Below are 20,347 nucleotides of genomic sequence, written 5' to 3'. Positions count from 1 at the left end.
AATATAATTTCTTATATTTAAAACTATAAAAACTATAAAACTATAAAACTACACTATAGTTAATACTCTGCGGGCCCTAACCACCTTACAAACTTAACGGACTACCTCTACTAACTACTACTAGACTAGTAGTACTAGTAAGCACAATACAAACAGGTATTTATTACCGTAAATTCATTTGGTTAAGCAATAGAGAGCCTTGCTAGCTTAATACTGCGAGACTAATCCTTTCGCTTATAATTATTACGTTTCTTATTATCTTTAAATAAAGATTTTTTTACATCTTACTTTTCTAAAATAATTAAGGTAAAAAGCTTAAATAGAAAGATAAACCTAACCCTTAAACCTCAACCTAAACCCACACATGAAATCACTAAGCGCCTAAGCTAACGCGAAAGTCGATCCACACATGATACATCCACGTGAGCTAATCATGCGCAAGCCAGCGAGGTACCGCGCAATGACATGGAAATCTTGTTAATTTCTTTCCCCGGGACAGCGTTGGCATGTGGAGCAATCATTCTGCGTATGCTTTCAACAGAGAAAATAGCCAAGACTTGAACTGGACATTCATTTAACTTGCAAGGCAGATTAATGCCTTGCGTAATTGGTAAGCACCAAGAATTGAATTGCATCCTCCGAGTTTGAGGTCGACGTCGAGTATATCCTATTAAACCATTGTGTTAGCCTTCGAAATTAACGCAACAGAAAGCTACAAGGCAGTCGACTTACAATGCTAGATCTAATGTCCGCCGCGAATAAAACCATAAATAATCCATTATACCACTGTGAGACGGGTAAAGTTATAATAGGTTCCATATCGGCTCCGCCAGAACGCTGGTCAAAGATACTCCGCAACCGCTGATGGTAACCTGCAACCCAAACGCCCAACTGCCTGTTGGCAGCCACACTATTTCCGGTAGCGGTCTTCGTTTCTATTGAGATTGGAGCGGGCAGTCGACGTAGCGGCTCATATATCGTCTGATTTATAGTCGCACACTCAGGTAGTTGAGAATCCAGGAATTTATCGATAAGGGCTGATAGTTCGTTGTCGGGGTGGAGGACCAGGGCGTAATCGACCATGATGTGAACGAAGCTCTGCGCCACACATCCAGTCCTGGTACTGGAAACGCTGGAAATTGTAGATGAGGTTTCATCGTCGAAAGCTGTCTCTTTCCACGGCGGGCGGAACGCCTTAGCAATTTGAGCCGACGAAGTTACCTCGACGCCTACAGAAGGAATGTCTTCGAGTAAAAGTTCGAGAAATAGGAAGTGAACCATGGTGTTAAAGGCGGCCTCTAAGCGGCGTATATTAGCGGACTCGATAGCCTTGGCAACAAGTTTCTTTATATTCTTGTATAGTTTCTCAGCATTCTCGGACCCCAGACATGAAGGGACTTCGTCCGATTCCCACATGAAGGGCCGCGTCTCTTCATCGAAGTAACGGGAATCCTTCAATGCTCGCGGTAAAATGCCCTCTTTGTTTGATACCGCAAATAGATCTTCATACAGCTGTCTTATATCCGCAGGGAGCTGGTTTGCGCTTGCTTTTTTTACGTCCACTGGGCGTTCCAAGCCCAAGAGACTTGTCGCAGTCTTGACTCTTTTTGTTGGGGAAGAAGCGTGTCTTAACCTTTGCGACCGTTTCGTTGGCGACGGTGTTCTTCGGATAAGTGGGCGCGCCGGGAATCGAGTGGCGCGGGCTTCGGAGGCAGGAAGAAGAAATGAGGACGCAGTGGCGGATGTTTCAAGTTCAACTGAAAAGCAGTCGCCAGAATCTGCTATGAACAATTGAGACATGGTTGATCGACTTTTAGCTGCTGGTGGTCACGGTGTCGCATCGGGATCGTCACCCCCGGCCTCTAGAGCGTGGGCACCTTGCTTGTTATTGTTCATCTGATTAGAGTGTAGCAGGACATCCAGCTGACGGTAGTCAATAACCGGCGTGACAATATCCTTTAGCCACTCGTTAACACTCTTATTTCTCATGTCGCCAAATCCCTCGATTTTGTCACGTTAACAGCACGTAAACCTTGATGTTGGTAGGTATGCAGTATCCCTATGAACGGTGCGTAGAAAGAGGCAAGGTGGTACAGAGGGCCTTAGTGGTTCGCACGGTAACGACAATGTCCACCACATTATTAGACAGGTTGGTCGGATTATGTCATCCACGTGATCCACCTACACGTGACAAGCTGCCAGGATAACCTGAGATGCAACGCATCAAAGACGGCACCATGTAAGCGAACCCGATATTCGTCTAATATAGTGATGCGACTTGGTAGTATAATATTTTAATTTACTTAAGTAACTTATAAAAAGATTATATATAAAAAGTTTATAAGGTATTAATAAAACTTTACGTAATAAAGTTATTGGAAGTTCGCTATGTAGCTTAACTAGTTAATAGTTAGCCTAATTATATAGATTTCGGTTAATATAAGCTAAGGTACATAAATTAGTATTCAAATGAAATTAAAAAAATTTTAGGTAAAATTAATTAATAGTGTTAATTAATACTATAAATAACGGTTAGAATAATAGTTAATTTATAGGATAGACGGTTAAACGAAACGGTTAATTGGGATAGTATAAAAAGTATAAAATAAATTACATGTAAATAAATATATAATATTACTTATACATCTATTTATAAATTACACGATACTACTAGTATAAGTTATTTAAACCTAGGTATAACCCCCGCTTAAATTAATAGGTAAACCCACTTTTTCTATATTAAATTTACTTTCTAAACCGTGCTAGTATCGTTTAGCACTATTTTACACTATACAGTAGATTTTTAGATCGTCTGCTAGGCAGTCCGAAATTCCTGCACGTGCATACCCCTCTAGGGGGTCTACTACTAATATGTAGTTAACTGGTATCTTAGTGGAAGGCCGGTGCCGGCGCCCTGCGCTCCTCTATATTTTAAGGCAATTACAGTTGGTCCCGGTAATTCCGAAAAACGCCTACTTTTACACTAAAACTTACACTTTTTAAAAATTTATATTAAATTATATATATAAATAAAATTATTTATAAAATTAATTTAAAATAAAGGATTACTTAGAAATTACTTATATAATTTTTTTATATTTTTTATGATTTTATTTAAGAAATTATATTAACATAAAATTAAATTAATAGATTTTTTAAGAAATTTATATGTAAATTAATAAAACTTATTTTTAAACTTAAATAATTTAATAAAAAAATAATAAGATTTATATAAAAATTATATATATAATTTTTAAGTAATTAATAATTTAAATATTTATAAATTATATTTTTAATATATTATTTAAAAAAATTATATGTTTTTAAAAAGTATTAGTTTTAGTGTAAAAGTAAGCGTTTTTCGGAATTACTACGAACCCACTATAAACTTCGAAGAAGGGCTTAACGGGATCGTAATCTTTATTGTCGGCTATAGTCGTATATGCTAGACATGTAGTTAATCCTACTTATAAACTGTTTGCTTGGTAGATTTATAAAATTTCAGAGCAGCAAAAAAACATACAACACCGGGTATTCGCTGGTCGTCACCGACCCAACTACTAATCCAGCGCTCGCCAGGTTATCGTGCGAGATCGGACGGGATCGTGAGTTTTACTGGCGGCTGTGGTCGTATGTGCTAGGAGCGGCTACTATCTTAAATCTTATAGTGGGGGATTATAATAGCAAGAATGCTAATGGCTTCTTATCGGCATCTTTCAGAGTAATAAGTTGCACTCACTATCATATTGATATGTATCTACCACTGTGTAAGCCGAACGAAATCACTTGACAAGAATATTCCCTGCCTTTAGTCCGTCCATGACTGTTTTTTCACCCATAATGTGCTTGGAATACATGGGCGAAGCATGTTTACTCTCGTTCCAAATTATAATTCGAGACACCATACGAAAATTAAGTCTCTAAAAGAGATATATAATGCCCCTAACACTATTACTCCATAGTCAACTTTACCAAGCTCACTAGAAATGCTATTTTCCGTACCTACGCGCCTCTCGTCCTATTGCCGACAGTCTCAATAAGCAATCCTTGGCATGCATTAACCGTGAAAGAGAGAAAAAGAGAAAACAAGACTTGAACGCGAGCCCAATGTCCCTTAAAGCCGGGTTTTTCAGTGGGCTGCCAATCACTCCCAGGGCTCGGGCGATCGTGTCGGTCAAGATTTCTCATGGCCAAGTCGTTACTAAGGCGGCAAAGACATCTGTATCCTACTCTAGAATGGGGTTGATCCAAAACCCGAAGATATCAACAAGAGGACTTTACTTTGGCTGACTACAAGGCATGAGAATAAGAGCAGGGAAAATGTGACTGTTCGCTATTATTATTCTACCACTGAATGTGAAGACAAGAAGTAGGGCCTCGGTGCGCTATTGCCTCCCCTGTTCTCGCATGCAATTGTAGCACTTGAAATTGACATACAAGTGTCAGAACTAGTTCTAGAACCAGGTGAACGACTTTCCCGTGTAATAGTACCCATGGCCTGTAGATCGGGCTCTATTTGCCAAAGTCGCAATAAATTAAAGAAAGAAGTTGAGTATTTTTGAACACGATAGGATAGGTTACATCGTTAATGGTCTTTAGCCTAGCACTAAAAATCCCCTGTATTTATAGTAGGCTGGGAATAGAGCATTAACAAGAAAACTATATTTTTAATTTTTAAAAAAGCTTAAATAATTAATAATAAATCTAATAAAATACTTAAATTATAATAATAAATATATAAATTAATTAATATTATAACTAATTAGCTTATATAAAAAAGTGGGTTCTTTTAGCTTATTATAAGCTTAAAAACTAGATTATATAATTTTTTAAAAATACACTATATTATACTATACTATAAAAACTATAAAATATAGTTTTTTAAGTTTTAAGCTTATAATACTATATTAAGACCCACGTTTTTTAATATTAGCTTTTCATATAGAATTTATATTAGTTATTCGTTAAACTTATAATTCTATAAGTATTTTATTAGATTTAATATAATTTTTTATATTTAAAACTATAAAAACTATAAAACTATAAAACTACACTACAGTTAATGCTCTGGCTGGGAACCCTATAACCCGAATTACAGGTGGTTTTAAATTTAATACAGCGCTCGTTACAGCCTAGCACTTAATACAAGCACCTGATACAGATTTATCACAGAGGTTATAAAAGGGTATCTTTCGTATTACAGGGTACTACTAGCTAAAACACAATTAAAATAACCTTATTAAACTAACTAAATATAGTTAAATATTTAGAAACTAAATATCTAATATTTTCTAATATTCTAGTTATATATAGAGGTAAAATTCCCGTCTAGATCGTTTAAAAGAATAAGCTTAAATACACTCTTTTATCTATCTTTTATTATATACCTTTTCTAGCTAGCTCTTTAATAATATTATAAAATAATAATATCTTGAAAACCCTTAAAGAATTAGGCCTATATTAACTAAAAAAAGACCCTTATATCTATAAAGATAATTAGGGTATAATTAGAGCATTAACTATAGTATAGTTTTATAGTTTTATAGTTTTTATAGTTTCTAATATAATAAATTATATTAAATCTAATAAAATACTTATAGAATTATAAGTTTTACGAATAAATAGTATTAACTTTATACTATTAGCTAATATAAAAAAGTGGGTTCTAATATACTCTTATAAGCTTAAAACTTAAGAAACTATAAAATATAGTTTTTATAGTATAGTATAATATAGTAAGTTATTAGAAAATTATATAATCTAGTTTTTAAGCTTATATTTAGCTAAAAGAACCTACTTTTTTATATAAGCTAATTAGTTATAATATTAGCTACTTTATATATTTATTATTATAATTTAAGTATTTTATTAAATTTATTATTAAATATTTAAGCTTTCTTAAAAATTAAAAATGTAGTTTTCTTATTAATACTCTAATAAGAACCTACTTTTTTATATAAGCTAATTAGTTATAATATTAGCTACTTTATATATTTATTATTATAATTTAAGTATTTTATTAAATTTATTATTAAATATTTAAGCTTTCTTAAAAATTAAAAATGTAGTTTTCTTATTAATACTCTAATAAGAACCTACTTTTTTTAATATTAGCTTATAATTTTATATTAATATTAATTATTCGTAAAACTTATAATTCTATAAGTATTTTATTAGATTTAATATTATTTATTATATTAGAAACTATAAAAACTATAAAACTATAAAACTATAAAACTATAAAACTATAAAACTATAAAACTACACCACAGTCAATGCTCTGATCCAGAACCTCACGATTCCCAGAATAAAGGTGCATTAGACCGATGTATTAGAAGAGATTCTTGGAATGGCGCTAGAGCATTGTGTGCTGACGATGGTCCAAGGTCTTCCGTACAAGTTGCAATAGCAGCCTCGTTTGGTTCTGGAAACGACGACTCTGCTATGGGCGGTATTCCAAATCTGTTAAAAGATGTATTTTCTAGTGCAAGAGGCAAGATTTAATTCAGGACTTGAGGCCGAATGCCTGTGGGATTTAACCTGTCTCTTGGCGGATTCTCCGCCAAATTCGACGATGCTCGCCTGTGTGATCTCAAAGACACGGGGCGCGTCGCACTTTTCACACGTCGGCGCGAGCCGGCGTTTGCCTTAGTCATAGCTTCGTTGAGCACTCTCTCCAACTCTGGCCGTAAAAGAACCCATCGGTCCTTTGTCGATTGACCCGCTTTGCAATTATGATAAAGATATTTGCCTCCAAGATGAAACGTTATAGAACAGATGCAGGTCCAGTCACACATGTAATCTGACCTTTCTCGTTAGAGAAATACTGGACGGGGAACGGGCTCCATACGCGTAGCATAGTGTTGGACAAGTTCTTGTTTCATTCTGAAGGCTCCGTGATCACAAGTCTTGCACGGACACTTCCAGACCTTCAGCCGCTTCGCGGGGGTCTTCTTTTCTGGAGGAGTTGTGGAATGATCCGAATCAGCATCGGTTCCAACATTGTCGTCTAGCTCCGCAAAGTAGTGCGAAAGTGATCTATTGATGAGACGGTTGAATTGGGACTGTTGAGGTTGTCAGTCAGGGTCAGAAGTCTTCCGGCGGAAAAACGGTCATTTCGTACCAAATGTAGCTGGATATGGTTCATAAGAGCCGTTTGAGAGAGCATCTCTTCGGAGCAGACATCACAATTAGTGAGATGCAGTTGGGCCATTGTAGCAACAAAGCACGATAGCACTTATCGCAGCATCCACACATCACGATATTGGTGAGTACCTGAACTGAAGAGCACAGGACCTCGGAGGCGGAAAATCTATGTATGATGAAGAGCGGGTTGTGACGAAAAGAAACCTGCTCAGAGCGCTGTTCTGTTGAAATCTGTCTCTGAGCTGTTGCCTGGCGTGAGTGCCAAGAATTCTTCACCGGACATGTAGGAGATACATAGTGTTATCACATGGTGCAATCTGCGGTCTAACTTACTAATTAGGAGCATACTGGTCGACTCTCCCGTGCGCCTCAGGAGCAGATGCGTCACCTAAGTAACCCTCTATAATGGCAGTGAGAGTAGCATTGGATTGGCAGAAATGCCCTCCATGTGCGGCCTAATGGTGCAGGTGCGTCGCTTTCTGTTGCAGATGCGTCATCCTCAGGTGCAGGTGCGTCGCTCCTCGATTGCAGATGTGTTCAAGTCATTGGTGCAGCTCAGCGAGCGGACCACGCCGAGCTTCTTGTAATCGAAGCTAGCATTATTCCGCCTCACTATGTAATGGCTGACCGTCATTGATGTCTCATGCGTGTTGCTGCAGCCCACATTCGATTGGACACGGTATGAGTCGCGAGTTTCCTGTTGGTTCTGTAGTAACGGTGGACGACCAACCTGCAGCATCCCTCATAAGCCCTAATACCAAAGCGTGTTACGGTGAATCAACCCTTATTAATTGTCGGTCTGTACATCATGCTATCGTCCAAAGTGCGGGAGAGAGACTTGGGTAGGCAACAGAGTGCCGGAAGAGATGACTGCTACACAGTCAAGGCTATGAAAGATTAGCGAGATGACTGTTGGAGAGGTATTAGAAAGGCACATAGCAACGCAATAGGCTACAAATGGATGGCGGGTTAGCTGAATAACTGAACTTGGGCGGGACATTTCACAGCAAGGAGGGCGGAGCAGGCAATACCCGATGAGAGGGTGAGAAACTCTGGCCAATGGGAGTCAAGAAACTTGGAGTCCGATTTTCTTCTCCGTCTAGAAGAGCCTTCGCCCGTAATGCGGTTGGTGAGGGTATGGTGTGCATTTGTGCTAACATGCAGCCTAGGGTGTAAAAGGTCCACGGGTACCCGTGTGGGTTGCTTACCCGTAAGCTTTAGGTAGGTATAAGTAAGAAAAAAAGACTTAAATAAACTTATAAGGGAAAATAAGTTACTTATAATTATTTATTAAAAATATTACGTATTTTTAAGTACTTAAATAAGACTTATATAACTTATTTTATACTTTAAAAACTTAAGACTTATTATAAATATAATTAAATATTAAAGAGTTAATATTAATTATTATAATTAATTATTATAATTAATTTATTTATTTAATTTACATTATTATATTATATTATTATACGTTTATAAGTATTTATAGGGTACTTATCTTTATATTAGGTTACTTGTAGTATACCTAAACCACTTATATAATAAAATAGGTAGCCTATAAATAACCCAAGAAAAACTTAGATACCCACGGGTGCCCACGGGTACCCCTTTTTACACTCTAATGCAGCCAGCCTGCAGTACAGTACAGAGCTCCCCACTAACCCCTTTAGTTGTGTTAAGGCTGTACTTTGGTTTCTAGCCCCACCACACCCCATCTCGCAGCTGGTCAGTGGTGATTGCGGGTGACTTCAGTACACACCCCAGCTAGCGAACGATAAGGCGGCCCAAATGGCTGCAATGGCAATATATAAAGCCATTAACACATGCTCACATCCAATCTCAAAGTGAACTTTCTCATCACCATTTTGTTTCAAGCATATGAGATATTGTCATACATTAACTCCATTACAGTGTGTGCACTTGTTAGCAATGCCTTTAAGTCTCTATGGTCAGTGTAACAATCCTGTGTACTGCGATTAAACAGACATTAAACGAGGAGACGCGTGTCCCAAATGTGGCCATATTCGCCAATGAAAGTGTAGGTGGGCTTTATCGTGACTATACTCGGTTTTAGTTGACCTGAATTCTACTAGTATCCCTATCCTTCGGTGGTCGACGTTGAAAGGATTGGTTAAGCACGCATGTCCGCTCAACTGAGTTAGAGAGAATGTGAAGGCAACGCGATTCATTCATTATAGCTGCGTTAGGTAGACTTTTTCCGTACGATCTAGCACGGTATCAAATGACAGTGCCCTTCCCTCTTCAAAAAATTGCATACACAAGCCAATGTCTCCAAGTATGCTTCCGAAAGTTTCCGAAAGTCTTGGTGACGCACTCATGCCCATTTCCGTGCAAGCAACATCTCCTACATATTGTTTCCCTTCTTCATTCAAGTCTAGGGTCGCTTGTTGTGGATTGAACGAGGCGTACATGTTCATCCGCGCTGCAAAAACCTCAATGGGGGCTGTATGTGCAAATTCCCAATCAATCACTCCCACAACCTCGAAGCTATCATCTAACAGGAGGTTATGCATGAGAAAATCGGGGTGCACAATAGGATAGGTACGGGAGCTTCTGGCGGCCATAAGAGTTTCGGTCGTTAATTTCAGTCGCTGCGGGAAGGATTTGGTGGCCCGAATTAATTTTGGGTCCTTGAGTTGATGTATGTTTTTGAAGCTTGCGTTGTGCGTCGTCCAAGCTAAGAAATAGTCCGCCATTAAGTCAAAAGGTCCTTTGAAGCCAAATTGAGCTGGGAGCGGGCCAATATCGATATCACCATTGGATTTCAATACAAGAGAACCAAGCTTGTCCAAGGTGGCATTTGCTAGTTTGCACTGGAGAGGTCAGCAGAGGCAAATGAAGCTTAAGGGGGTAAATAACCTGTATAGACGCTATCGACTTGCGTAACTTGATGCGTTGTTCTTCAGTAAGAACGTTTGGGCCACCAAGGTCATAGAGCATATTGCCTTCGATGCATTCCATTAATAGGTAAGGCAATCCGACAGGGTTTTTCTCTAGGCCTGTGTTGTAGGCAAACACTCTCGGGACGGGGATATCGGTGGACTGCGAAATAAATTCATGGTTGCGATCTCGCTTTCCATTGTAAACTGTTTCTCGCTCGTCCACCAGCTGGAGTCAGGTTCCGGGACTGGTGGACCACATATGATTGGGATGCGTGCCAGCCACAGCTCGCCCCGCTCTGTGAGCTTGATTCGGCGAACAATGTGACGACCACCAGCGTGAAAGTTTCCTTCATAGACACTTGTCTGATCTCCACTGAGTTGTTTTGTGATGTCAAGCAAAGCGTCCCATTCCGTGTGGCCGTATGTATTATTGGATTGTTTATCGTTATGCTGCCCTGTCCATCGGAAGATAAAGGACGATGTCCGCCGTTGCGAATTGGTGGTATTCGAAACGGATCCAAGTGGCTCGTAGGATTTAAACGGGTTCCCGTGATCAAACCACGCCTTCGAAGTGTTGGCTGGTAAGTCTGGGCCAGAACCCGAGTGCAGAATTCGCGAACAAGAACATTCCGAAGATTCGGGAGGATCCCCGGACATAGTCGACCAGTCGTCAGAGCTGTTGTATGCGTAGCCGCTCTGCGTTTTGCCCTTTTTCTTCACGTGGGTTTCGGAGATGCTGGCTCTATGGATGGGAGACGAGAGGGCGTTGGGAGGCGTTCAAGAAGACTTGAAAGCTAGTAGTGACATATGTACGACGGAAAAGAGCTGGCGATGAGAGATCAAGTCGAAGAGCGCACAATGAAGAGTGTTTAGTAAGTGGGGAAGAATTCAGGCAGGAAGAGGAGGAGGTTCAACAAGCAATCTTTATCTACCTGAAAGTAGGGTGTAAAAGGTCTACGGGTACTCGTGTAGGTTACTTACCCGTGAGCTTTAGGTAGGTATAGGTAAAAAAAAAGACTTAAATAAATTTATAAGGGAAAATAAGATACTTATAATTATTTATTAAGAATATTAAGTGTTTTTAAATACTTAAATAAAACTTATATAACTTACTTTATACTTTGAACTTAAAACTTATTATAAATATAATTAAATATTAAAGAGTTAATATTAATTATTATAATTAAATATTAAAGAGTTAATATTAATTATTATAATTAATTATTATAATTAATTTAAAAAAATTAATTTATATTATTATATTATATTATTATACGCTTATAGGTATTTATAAGGTATTTATCTTTATATTAGATTACTTATAATATATCTTAATTACCTATATAATAAAATAGGTAGCCTATAAATAATCTAAGAAAAACTTAGATACCCACGGGTACCTACGGGTACCCGTTTTTACACTCTACCTGGAAGCGAGTTTCCCTGAATTCTAAATTTGAGCCCTTAGGCAGCAACGATAGAGTTAACTCGAATGTAAAGCGGGGTAGCTTCTACTTAACACTGCAAATCCAACGCAAGTTAAACGCGTCGCAAAAAAGTACTTAATAAAAGGGTTCCATTTATTTAACACATCGGTTATTATAACTATATATATTATTCTATTATGTGGGATAAAAAGTACAAGTTACACTAGTATATATTATAGGTGGTATAAGCTTTAATATACACTTTACCTATTAATTTAATTAAAGTAATTATAATTAATTATAAAAATAAATACCTTTTTTTAATATAATTATAAAAGCTTGTTTATTAAAAGTTAATATATATATCTTATTACTCTTATTAAAATCTTATAAAAAAAAGAGTAATAATTAATAACTATTAACGTAATATTCTTTATTAATATTATTCTTTTAAGTAATAGTTTTCTTCTTTTTCTCTTTCTTTTATCTTAAGCTAATAAACTTAATTTACTTCTTTATCTTTAATTATAATAACGCTTTTATTCTTAATTTTTCTTTTTAAGAGTTTAATTAACCTTTATTATATCTTTTTATATAAGCTCTTATATCTTATAATATTAAATTTAAATATACTTAATTTACTTATAAATTTTAACGTTATTAAAGATTATTATAACGTTATTATTATTAATCAATAATTATAATAGTATTTACTCTTTATATATTTCTCTTATTAAGCCTTTTAAATATATAACTTTTAATCTTATATTAAAGAGCTTAATATACTTAAATTTAATACTTAATATAGCTATTATACTTTACTTTTTACTCTTTTAATTAATAATAGTATTAATTAATAAAAAGATATAATAGTTTATAAATTTCAAGTTACTTTTATCTTATATTTACTTAATATTAAAGTAGCTTATAATTTATTAATTACTATTATTATTAAATTATAATAATAGATTAAGTGTATATTTAATATAATATAACACTTACTTTATTATAAATAAGTACTTTATTAATAAATGTATTATAAATCTATTAAGCTTTATTATTAAGTAAGTTAAATTAATATTATAAATATTAACGTTTTAAGAATATATTAAAATAATTACGTTATAGCGAGGCGAGAATAACCTAAAATAGAAGCGAGGGGGTTTTTCTTCCCATATAAAGGGTTTTCCTACTCGAACTATATATAGAAGTACTAGAATAGCTTATAATAGCTTTAGGGTACCTAAATAAATAAATAAAATAATTACTTATTATTCTTATTATATTTCTTACTCTTTTTATAAAGTTTTAATACTTTAAAGATATTTATAAGCGTATATTAAAGCTTTACGTTATTTATCTTTAAATACTTAAGTAATCTTTTTAAGTATAATTATTATAATAATAAGAGAGTTCTCTTCTTATAATCTCTTATTATAATTATACTTAAAAAGAATATTAATATACTAAAATTAATTATCTTAAATTTATTTAATAACTTACTCTTTACTTTTATAATAGCTTTCTTCTTTAAATTAAATAATAATAGGTTATTTATATAAGTATTTATAATAATATTATTCTTAATAAATATAACCTTATTATATTAAAATTATTTAAACTTATAAGAGATTAATTTAATAAAAAGTATTTTAAATTACATTTTAAAAGCTTATTTTAAGTTATATAATATTTTCTTTAACTATTAAACTTTATTAAATTTCTTAAAATTATTTAAAAGCTTAATATAAATTATTTTATTTACGTAATTATATAAGAAGATAATCTTTAAGTTTATGTATTTAATCTCTTAATTTAAGAGTATAATTAAGGTAAATAATAAATAATAAATCTTTTATTAAACTATTAAAATAAAGATTTTATTATAATTAATATTATACTTTTATTTAAAGCTTTAAATTACGTATTAAGCCTTATAGTATTTAATTTTATTACGTAAACTTAATTTAACTTTAAATACTTACTTATTAATTAATACGTATAAATTATTTATTTTACTTTCTTTATTATAGATTTTATTTTCTTTAAAGGTATTAACTTTATTTATAATAATTAAAGCTCTTACTATGTAGCGGTATTTATGCTTATAAGTTAGAGGAAGTTAGATAGTGCATTTAATCGTAGCCACGTTATTAGTATAAGAGGATAGGCACACGTATAAGTCTTTAATTTAATAAGTTTCGCCTTTATAATTAAGTTTATTATTATAAACGACACTGCACGAGAGACGAGACGGGACCGCACTAGCTAGGACAAGTATAACCCGTAGGTATAAGAAGAAGGTAAGGGCATGTAATTAGCTACGTAACTGAAAAGGCGATTAAAGAGGTTAATATTTAAACGTATTAATTAAAGAGAATTAAATTAATTAAATCTTAAGCTAATTAATTAAGGTTTAAAGGGATTAATAGCCAAGCTAATTAATTTAAAACTATAATAAAGAAATAAACGGGTACTTAAAAAGAAGGTATTCTATTATAATTAGGTAATTTAATTCTCTATTAATTAATTTAAGTAATAGTTTTACTATTAAGAGTTATACTCTTAATAGCCTTATTATAATATTACTTAAAAGCTACTTTATAGCATTTAACTTAACTTACTTTTTAAGAAATAAACCTATTATACCTTAAAACCTAAGCTACTATTATATTTTAATTCATTTTATTTAATAAGTTACCTTAAAACTTTAAGTAATAATAACTTCTAAGATATTTACTTTAAGCGAAAAGACTATTAATATTAGAGAGATAATAAAGTACCTTTATAATAAGATAACTAAAATAAAGAAGTAAAATTAATAGCTTTTTAAACGATAAAATAACCTTTATAAAAAGATTAATAAGTAAGAAGAGAAACTTATAATAGTTTATAAAACTATACCTATAACCCCTATAAATACTTATAATATACTAAAATTTCTTAAACTAGAATTATATAATAATTATAAGAGAGATATAAGAAACTTTCTTATATAAGCTTAAGCTTACCTTTAAGTTAATAAGAAAATCTATAAGACGCTTAAGTCGTAGATCCTTTATATTAGTAACCTCTTAATTAAAAAGGTAATAGAATAATAGAAGCTAACTCTTTACGTATATTTTAAGTATAGCGTTAAAGTTAAAGTAAAAGTTATTTATATTTTCTTTAATTATAAAACCTTTAAAGAATAACTTCTTATTACATTTAAAAATCCTAATAAGTATAAGAAAGCTATATAATAACTTACTTAACTTAAGTAAATTAAATTTATAGCTTATTATATTAGGGAGTTTAAACGTATTATAGTAAAACTTAATTAAAATATTAAACCTAAAATAAAAGTTTTCTATTAAGAACTTAAAGAAAAAGTAAAGAATAATATTTATTAAGAAAATTATTTTAAGCTATTTAATAACTTTATTAAAATAATTATTAAGGTAAATAATTATTTATATAAACGATATTAAGAAAGAGGTAATAAGAATTACTAATTCTATACTAAGTATAATAAAGCTAATAGTAGTAAACTATAATAAACCTCTACTATATACGAATATTACGCTAGACTTATAAAACTTAATACTACGAATAAGAAAAAAAGGAAGACTTATTATAATTATAGTAAGACTAAACACTTTATAAATAAATATAAAGCCTTAAAAAAGCTATAAAAGCTAATCTTTAAAGGTAAGAAGCTTTATACTATAAATTAAGAAAACTTACCTACGCGAAATCTTAGTATAATAAGTAATAAAGAAAATTACACGTTAATAAATAATATTAGTTTAAATAAAGATTAAAAATTTAAAACCTAACTAATACCTAATAACTTTTAGGAATATTAAACGCTCTTATTAAAAAGTAAACCTTTATTAGAACTAATTTAAGAAGAAGAAAATTATTTAATTAAAAAAAATAAACTTAAAGTTAAATATAAACTTCTTAATTAAACCTTCTATTATAATAATAATTACTACACGTATCTTAGTAGTAAGTAAGGTAATAAATAGTTTTTATAAGAATAAAAGAAAAGAAAAATAACCCTTATAATATAACTAAAATTATAATAAACCGATTTTAAGATATTAAACGAAAAATTATATTATACTAAGAATAACGTATATATTACCTAAACTATAATCTTATAATATAAGGATAAAGAGAATTATATAACTATAAGTAACTCGCTTAGCTTAAGTTTAATTAATATAAATAATAGGTTAAGCGATTACTAAGAAAGCTTTAATAATACGTTAAAAGATAACCGCTAATAATAGCGCTTAAAATAACGCGTTAAAGAATAATATAAGAATAAAATTAATAAATTAAAAAACAATAGCTATTATTATAATTAAAATTAATTTCTTAACAGAGATTTAATAGGTCTTTATATACTATAAATATTAGTAGTATAATATACCTTATAATTAATATAATTATAATAGAATAAAAGATTTAAGTAATAATTAATAGTAAAGTATAAGAAAATTTTATCTCGCTAAATCTTATTAATAAATTACAATTACCTTAAACACTTAAAAATAAGCTCTATTAACTTATAATTATAAAAGAAACTATAGTAAAGTATAGCTAAAAAGTAATTAATATAAAAGTAGTGTAACTTCTCGTTAATATATAAGATATAAAATACTAGGTTATATTAAATATTATAATAATCTTAAAATATAATATTATATTAGGGATACTTTAATTATAAGCGAGTAATTTACGAGTTAATTAAAGAACCAATTAACTTTAATAGAATATACTAAAATACAATTATAAAGCTTAGAGTAGCCTATAAAAGGCACCTTATTTAAACTATAATAGGCCTTTAAAAATATATGTAATTATTAAAGAGCTAAAAGCTAAGATAATAGAGATTTTTAAGGAATACTTAAAGTATAATAAGCTATTTAGTAGAGAGCTAAAAATAGAATTACTAGAGTATTTACGCTAAAACTATAAGATTAAACTCTAGCCTAGTATTAAATTAACGTTTAATAAGATTTATTCTTAGAACCTTAAGTAAAATAAGGTGCTTAAGGAGTATTTAAAGGATATATTATAAAAGGGATATATAAGACTATTAAAGTCTTTAATAGAATACTTAATCTTATAGGTATTAAAGAAAAATAAGAAACTATAATTATATATTAATTACTAATACTTAAATAAGATTATAATTAAGAATTAATACCTATTATTACTTATAATAGAAATTAAAGATAAAGTTAAAAAAGCTAGATAGTTTATTATACTTAACTTAAAAGAAGCTTATAACCTTATACGAATAAAAGAAAGCTATAAGTAAATAATAGCATTCTAAACTAGTAAAGAATACTATAAATATCTAATAATACCTTTTAGGCTTATTAACGTACTAGTAACCTTTTAAAGAATAATTAATATAATCTTATAAAAATAACTAAAAGTATTTATAGTTATATACCTTAATAATATTCTTATTTATTTAAATACCCTTAAGAAATATAAATAACATATATATAAGGTACTATAAACTCTATAGAATAATAAACTCTTAATTAAAGCCTTAAAATACTAGTTCTACTAGAATACTATACACTTTTTAGGGTATATACTTATATATAAAGAAATATAAATAAGCTTAAATAAAATTAAAACTATTAAGAAATAGCTTATATTAAAGAATCTAAAAGAAGTTAAAGGATTTATAGTATTTATAAACTTTTACTATAAGTTCTTAAGCGAATTTAAAGACATTTTATAATCTCTTATAAACCTAATAAAAAAAGAAGTTAGCTTTTAATAGAATAAACTAAAAGCTATAGCATTTTAAAAGATAAAAGATTTAATTACATTAGAACCTATATTAAAAGCACTTAATTAAAATAAACCTTATAAGCTTAAAATAAACGCCTTAAACTTTATACTAAGCGAATAGCTTAAGTAATAAGATAATTAAGGAAAACTATATTTAATTATATTCTTCTTAAAGAAACTTTATAAACTTAAACTTAATTATAGGATTTATAATAAAGAACTTATAATTATTATTAAGTGCTTTAAAGAATAAAGATACTACCTTATAAAAGTAAAGTATTAAATTAAGGTTTATATTAATTATAAGAATCTTATATCGTTTTTAACTATAAAGGATTTACATAAATAATAGATTAAATAGTATAAAACCCTTATAAATTATAACTTTAAAATTATATACTATAAAGAATTTAAAAATAAAAGAGTAAACGCGCTTAATTAAAGAGAGAACTTAAAATTAAATAAGCAAGTAAGTAATATACCCCTATTACGCGTTACTAAAAATAGAAACCTTATATTAGGTACCTAAAAAATTAATATAATATAGTAAGTTAAGCTAAATAAAATATAAATGTATTAGATTATATTATATATTAATAATAATAGTTATTTAAATAATTAAAAATGAAAACGTATTTATTTAAGAAAGGTAAGACCTTCTTATATAATAAATAATAGTATATTTCTAGTACACTTTAAGAGTAGCTTATTAAGGAAATATATAAGCACCTATTACACGAATATTAGGGTATAAGAAAAATAATTAATAGGCTAAGAAAATTATATAACTTTTTAAAAAGTAAAAAAATAATATAAGAAGTTATTAAGAAATACGACACGTGTAATAAAGTAAAATTAGCGTAACACGCATTATATAAAGAATTATAACTAATATTACTACCTAAAAGAGTATAATAAACTATTATAATAGACTTTATTATTAAACTATTAAAGTTAAAAGAACATATAATAGGAGTAGCTTATAATAGCATTTTAGTTATTATAAATAAACTTATAAAATACGCCTACTATATTCTATATAAGAAATTAAGTAATACTAAGAACTTAGCGTATATATTCTTTAAAATAGTTATTATATAATATAAATTACTAATAAAGCTTATATTAGATTACGATAAATTATTTACCTTAAACTTTTAGAAATACCTTATAGAAACTATAAAGATTAAATAAAGCTTATTAATAGTATTTCACTTATAATTAAATAGGTAAATAGAAATCTTAAATTAAATACTTGAATAATATTTACGAAGCTATATTAACTATTAATAGAATACTTAGGTAAAATAGCTACTATTAGTATAATAAGCTTATAATAGCTTTAAGATTAATAAATTAAAGATATTATTATTTAGGGTAAATTACAGATTTAACCCTATTATTCAAATATATACGATATAAAATATAAACGCGCTAGTAGCTATAATATATATAATAATTATAATAGAAATATAAAAATACTTATAATAGAAATAAATATTTTTATAGAACCAAATAAAATACTATGCGAATAAAAAGAGATTACTAGCGCTAATTCTAAAGAAGAGATATAAAGTATATCTTATTTATAAAAACATTAAAACTAAATAATTTAGTAATAAACTTAACTAAAAGAAGATTGAATTATTTCTTATTAAACGGAAAATCTTAAATACTAACTATAAACTATTATTACCTAATAGAATAAGAATTTATCTTATATTTTATATATTATTATTAGAGAAAGCATTAAATAAATCTATAATTACTATAAATATTATAATAAAAGATATTAACGAATATAAAGTTAAATAAATACTTAAAGTATAAGGGAATATAAAGAATTATTATTATCTTATTAAATAAAAGGGATATTTAAACTCTAAAAACACCTAGAAACTAGCTAAAAACCTTATAAACTACTTAACGTTACTTAAATAGTTTTATTTCTAAGAAACGTATTCTAATTAATCTCTTAAGCACCGCCTAATAACTTAATATTAAACTTAATATCTAAGAAATAAATTAAAGTAGAATTTAAATCCTTAAAAGAAGTAAAAAGAACCCCTATAATCTTTTAAAGCTATTTCGCTTCTTTATATTTCATACGCTTTAACTCTTTAATATTATTAATACCACGTGTAATTACACGTATTATTTTCTTAAACTTTAATTTCTTTTATTTCTATAAACGTAAGACCCTTTAATTCTTAGTTAAGGCACGCTTTTTAGCTTCTTTAAGCTCTCTCTTAAGCTTATAATATTAATTTATAATACTATAAAGCTATTAAGAGGTTACCCCCGTAATATTATAATTCCCTTACTTATTTATTATACACTTTATATAATAACTTAAATTAAAAACGAAAGCTTTATATTAAGGAAATTCTATATAAGCGTAATAAGTATAAGCCTTTATAAGGGATAAAAATAAATTATTAATTATTATAGAAAAAAGATTATTCTAGTAAAGAGAAGAAGCAAATAAAGCTTTAAACTATTATTTTAAGATATAATTAGTTAATATAATAGTATATAATAATAAAAGAAGAAAAATACACGATACTTAGCCGGCCTATTTTAATAGCCTTAAGGATAAGACTAATAAAGAAGAGGTATAATATTATAAATAATACTATATAAGAGATAAGATAAAATCGTACTAGCTAAAATAAGTATAACCTATAAGTATAAGAAGAAGATAAGGGCACGTAACTAGCTACGTAACCTAAAAGGCGATTAAAGAGGTTAATATTTAAACGTATTAACTAGAAAGAATTAAACTAACTAAACCTTAAGCTAGTTAATTAGGGTTTAAAGGGATTAATAGTTAAGCTAATTAATCTAAAACTATAATAGAGAAATAAATAGGTACTTAAAAAGAAGGTATTCTATTATAATTAGGTAATTTAATTCTCTATTAATTAATCTAAGTAATAGTTTTACTATTAAGAGTTATACTCTTAATAGCCTTATTATAATACTACTTAAAAGCTACTCTATAGCATTTAACCTAACTTACTTTCTAAGAAATAAACCTACTATGCCTTAGAACCTAAGCTA

General features: G+C 29.7%; 4 protein-coding genes across 4 annotated transcripts; all 4 read right to left on the bottom strand.

Moving 5' to 3' along the window:
- Positions 1-247: 247 nt before the first annotated feature.
- Positions 248-2,234, bottom strand: J3458_016804 (uncharacterized protein). The gene is made up of 2 exons (XM_007817490.2): positions 733-2,234; positions 248-667 (listed from the first exon to the last, which is right to left on the bottom strand). The coding sequence occupies exons 1-2, from the start codon at positions 1,798-1,800 to the stop codon at positions 575-577; spliced, it is 1,161 nt and encodes a 386-aa protein (XP_007815681.2). The 5' UTR covers positions 1,801-2,234; the 3' UTR covers positions 248-574.
- Positions 2,235-6,815: 4,581 nt separating this feature from the next.
- J3458_016803 (uncharacterized protein) lies at positions 6,816-7,213 on the bottom strand (the record flags this gene model as incomplete). Its single annotated transcript, XM_066121001.1, has 2 exons — positions 6,816-7,064; positions 7,124-7,213. The coding sequence occupies 2 exons, from the start codon at positions 7,211-7,213 to the stop codon at positions 6,816-6,818; spliced, it is 339 nt and encodes a 112-aa protein (XP_065973933.1).
- A 2,125-nt stretch (positions 7,214-9,338) lies between these two features.
- On the bottom strand, positions 9,339-10,149 carry J3458_016802 (uncharacterized protein; the record flags this gene model as incomplete). Its single annotated transcript, XM_007817491.2, has 2 exons — positions 10,027-10,149; positions 9,339-9,980 (listed from the first exon to the last, which is right to left on the bottom strand). The coding sequence occupies exons 1-2, from the start codon at positions 10,126-10,128 to the stop codon at positions 9,339-9,341; spliced, it is 744 nt and encodes a 247-aa protein (XP_007815682.2). The 5' UTR covers positions 10,129-10,149.
- Positions 10,150-10,183: 34 nt separating this feature from the next.
- Positions 10,184-10,706, bottom strand: J3458_016801 (uncharacterized protein; the record flags this gene model as incomplete). Its single annotated transcript, XM_066121000.1, has 1 exon — positions 10,184-10,706. A coding segment is annotated over one exon (523 nt), but the record flags the coding sequence as incomplete, so codon positions are not given.
- Between the last annotated feature and the right edge of the window lie 9,641 nt (positions 10,707-20,347).

This window comes from Metarhizium acridum (genome assembly GCF_019434415.1).
Source record: "Metarhizium acridum strain ARSEF 324 chromosome Unknown scaffold_405, whole genome shotgun sequence".
In the NCBI taxonomy this organism is placed as follows: domain Eukaryota; kingdom Fungi; phylum Ascomycota; class Sordariomycetes; order Hypocreales; family Clavicipitaceae; genus Metarhizium; species Metarhizium acridum.
This window is presented reverse-complemented; position numbering and strand designations above follow the sequence as displayed.

Excerpts from the sequence above, each read along its gene's own strand:
- J3458_016804 (XM_007817490.2), bottom strand. The coding sequence starts at position 1,800 with ATGTCTCAATTGTTCATAGCAGATTCTGGCGACTGCTTTTCAGTTGAA. Across the intron at positions 668-732 it reads CGGACATTAGATCTAGCATT|GATATACTCGACGTCGACCT; the intron begins GTAAGTCGACTG and ends ATGGTTTAATAG.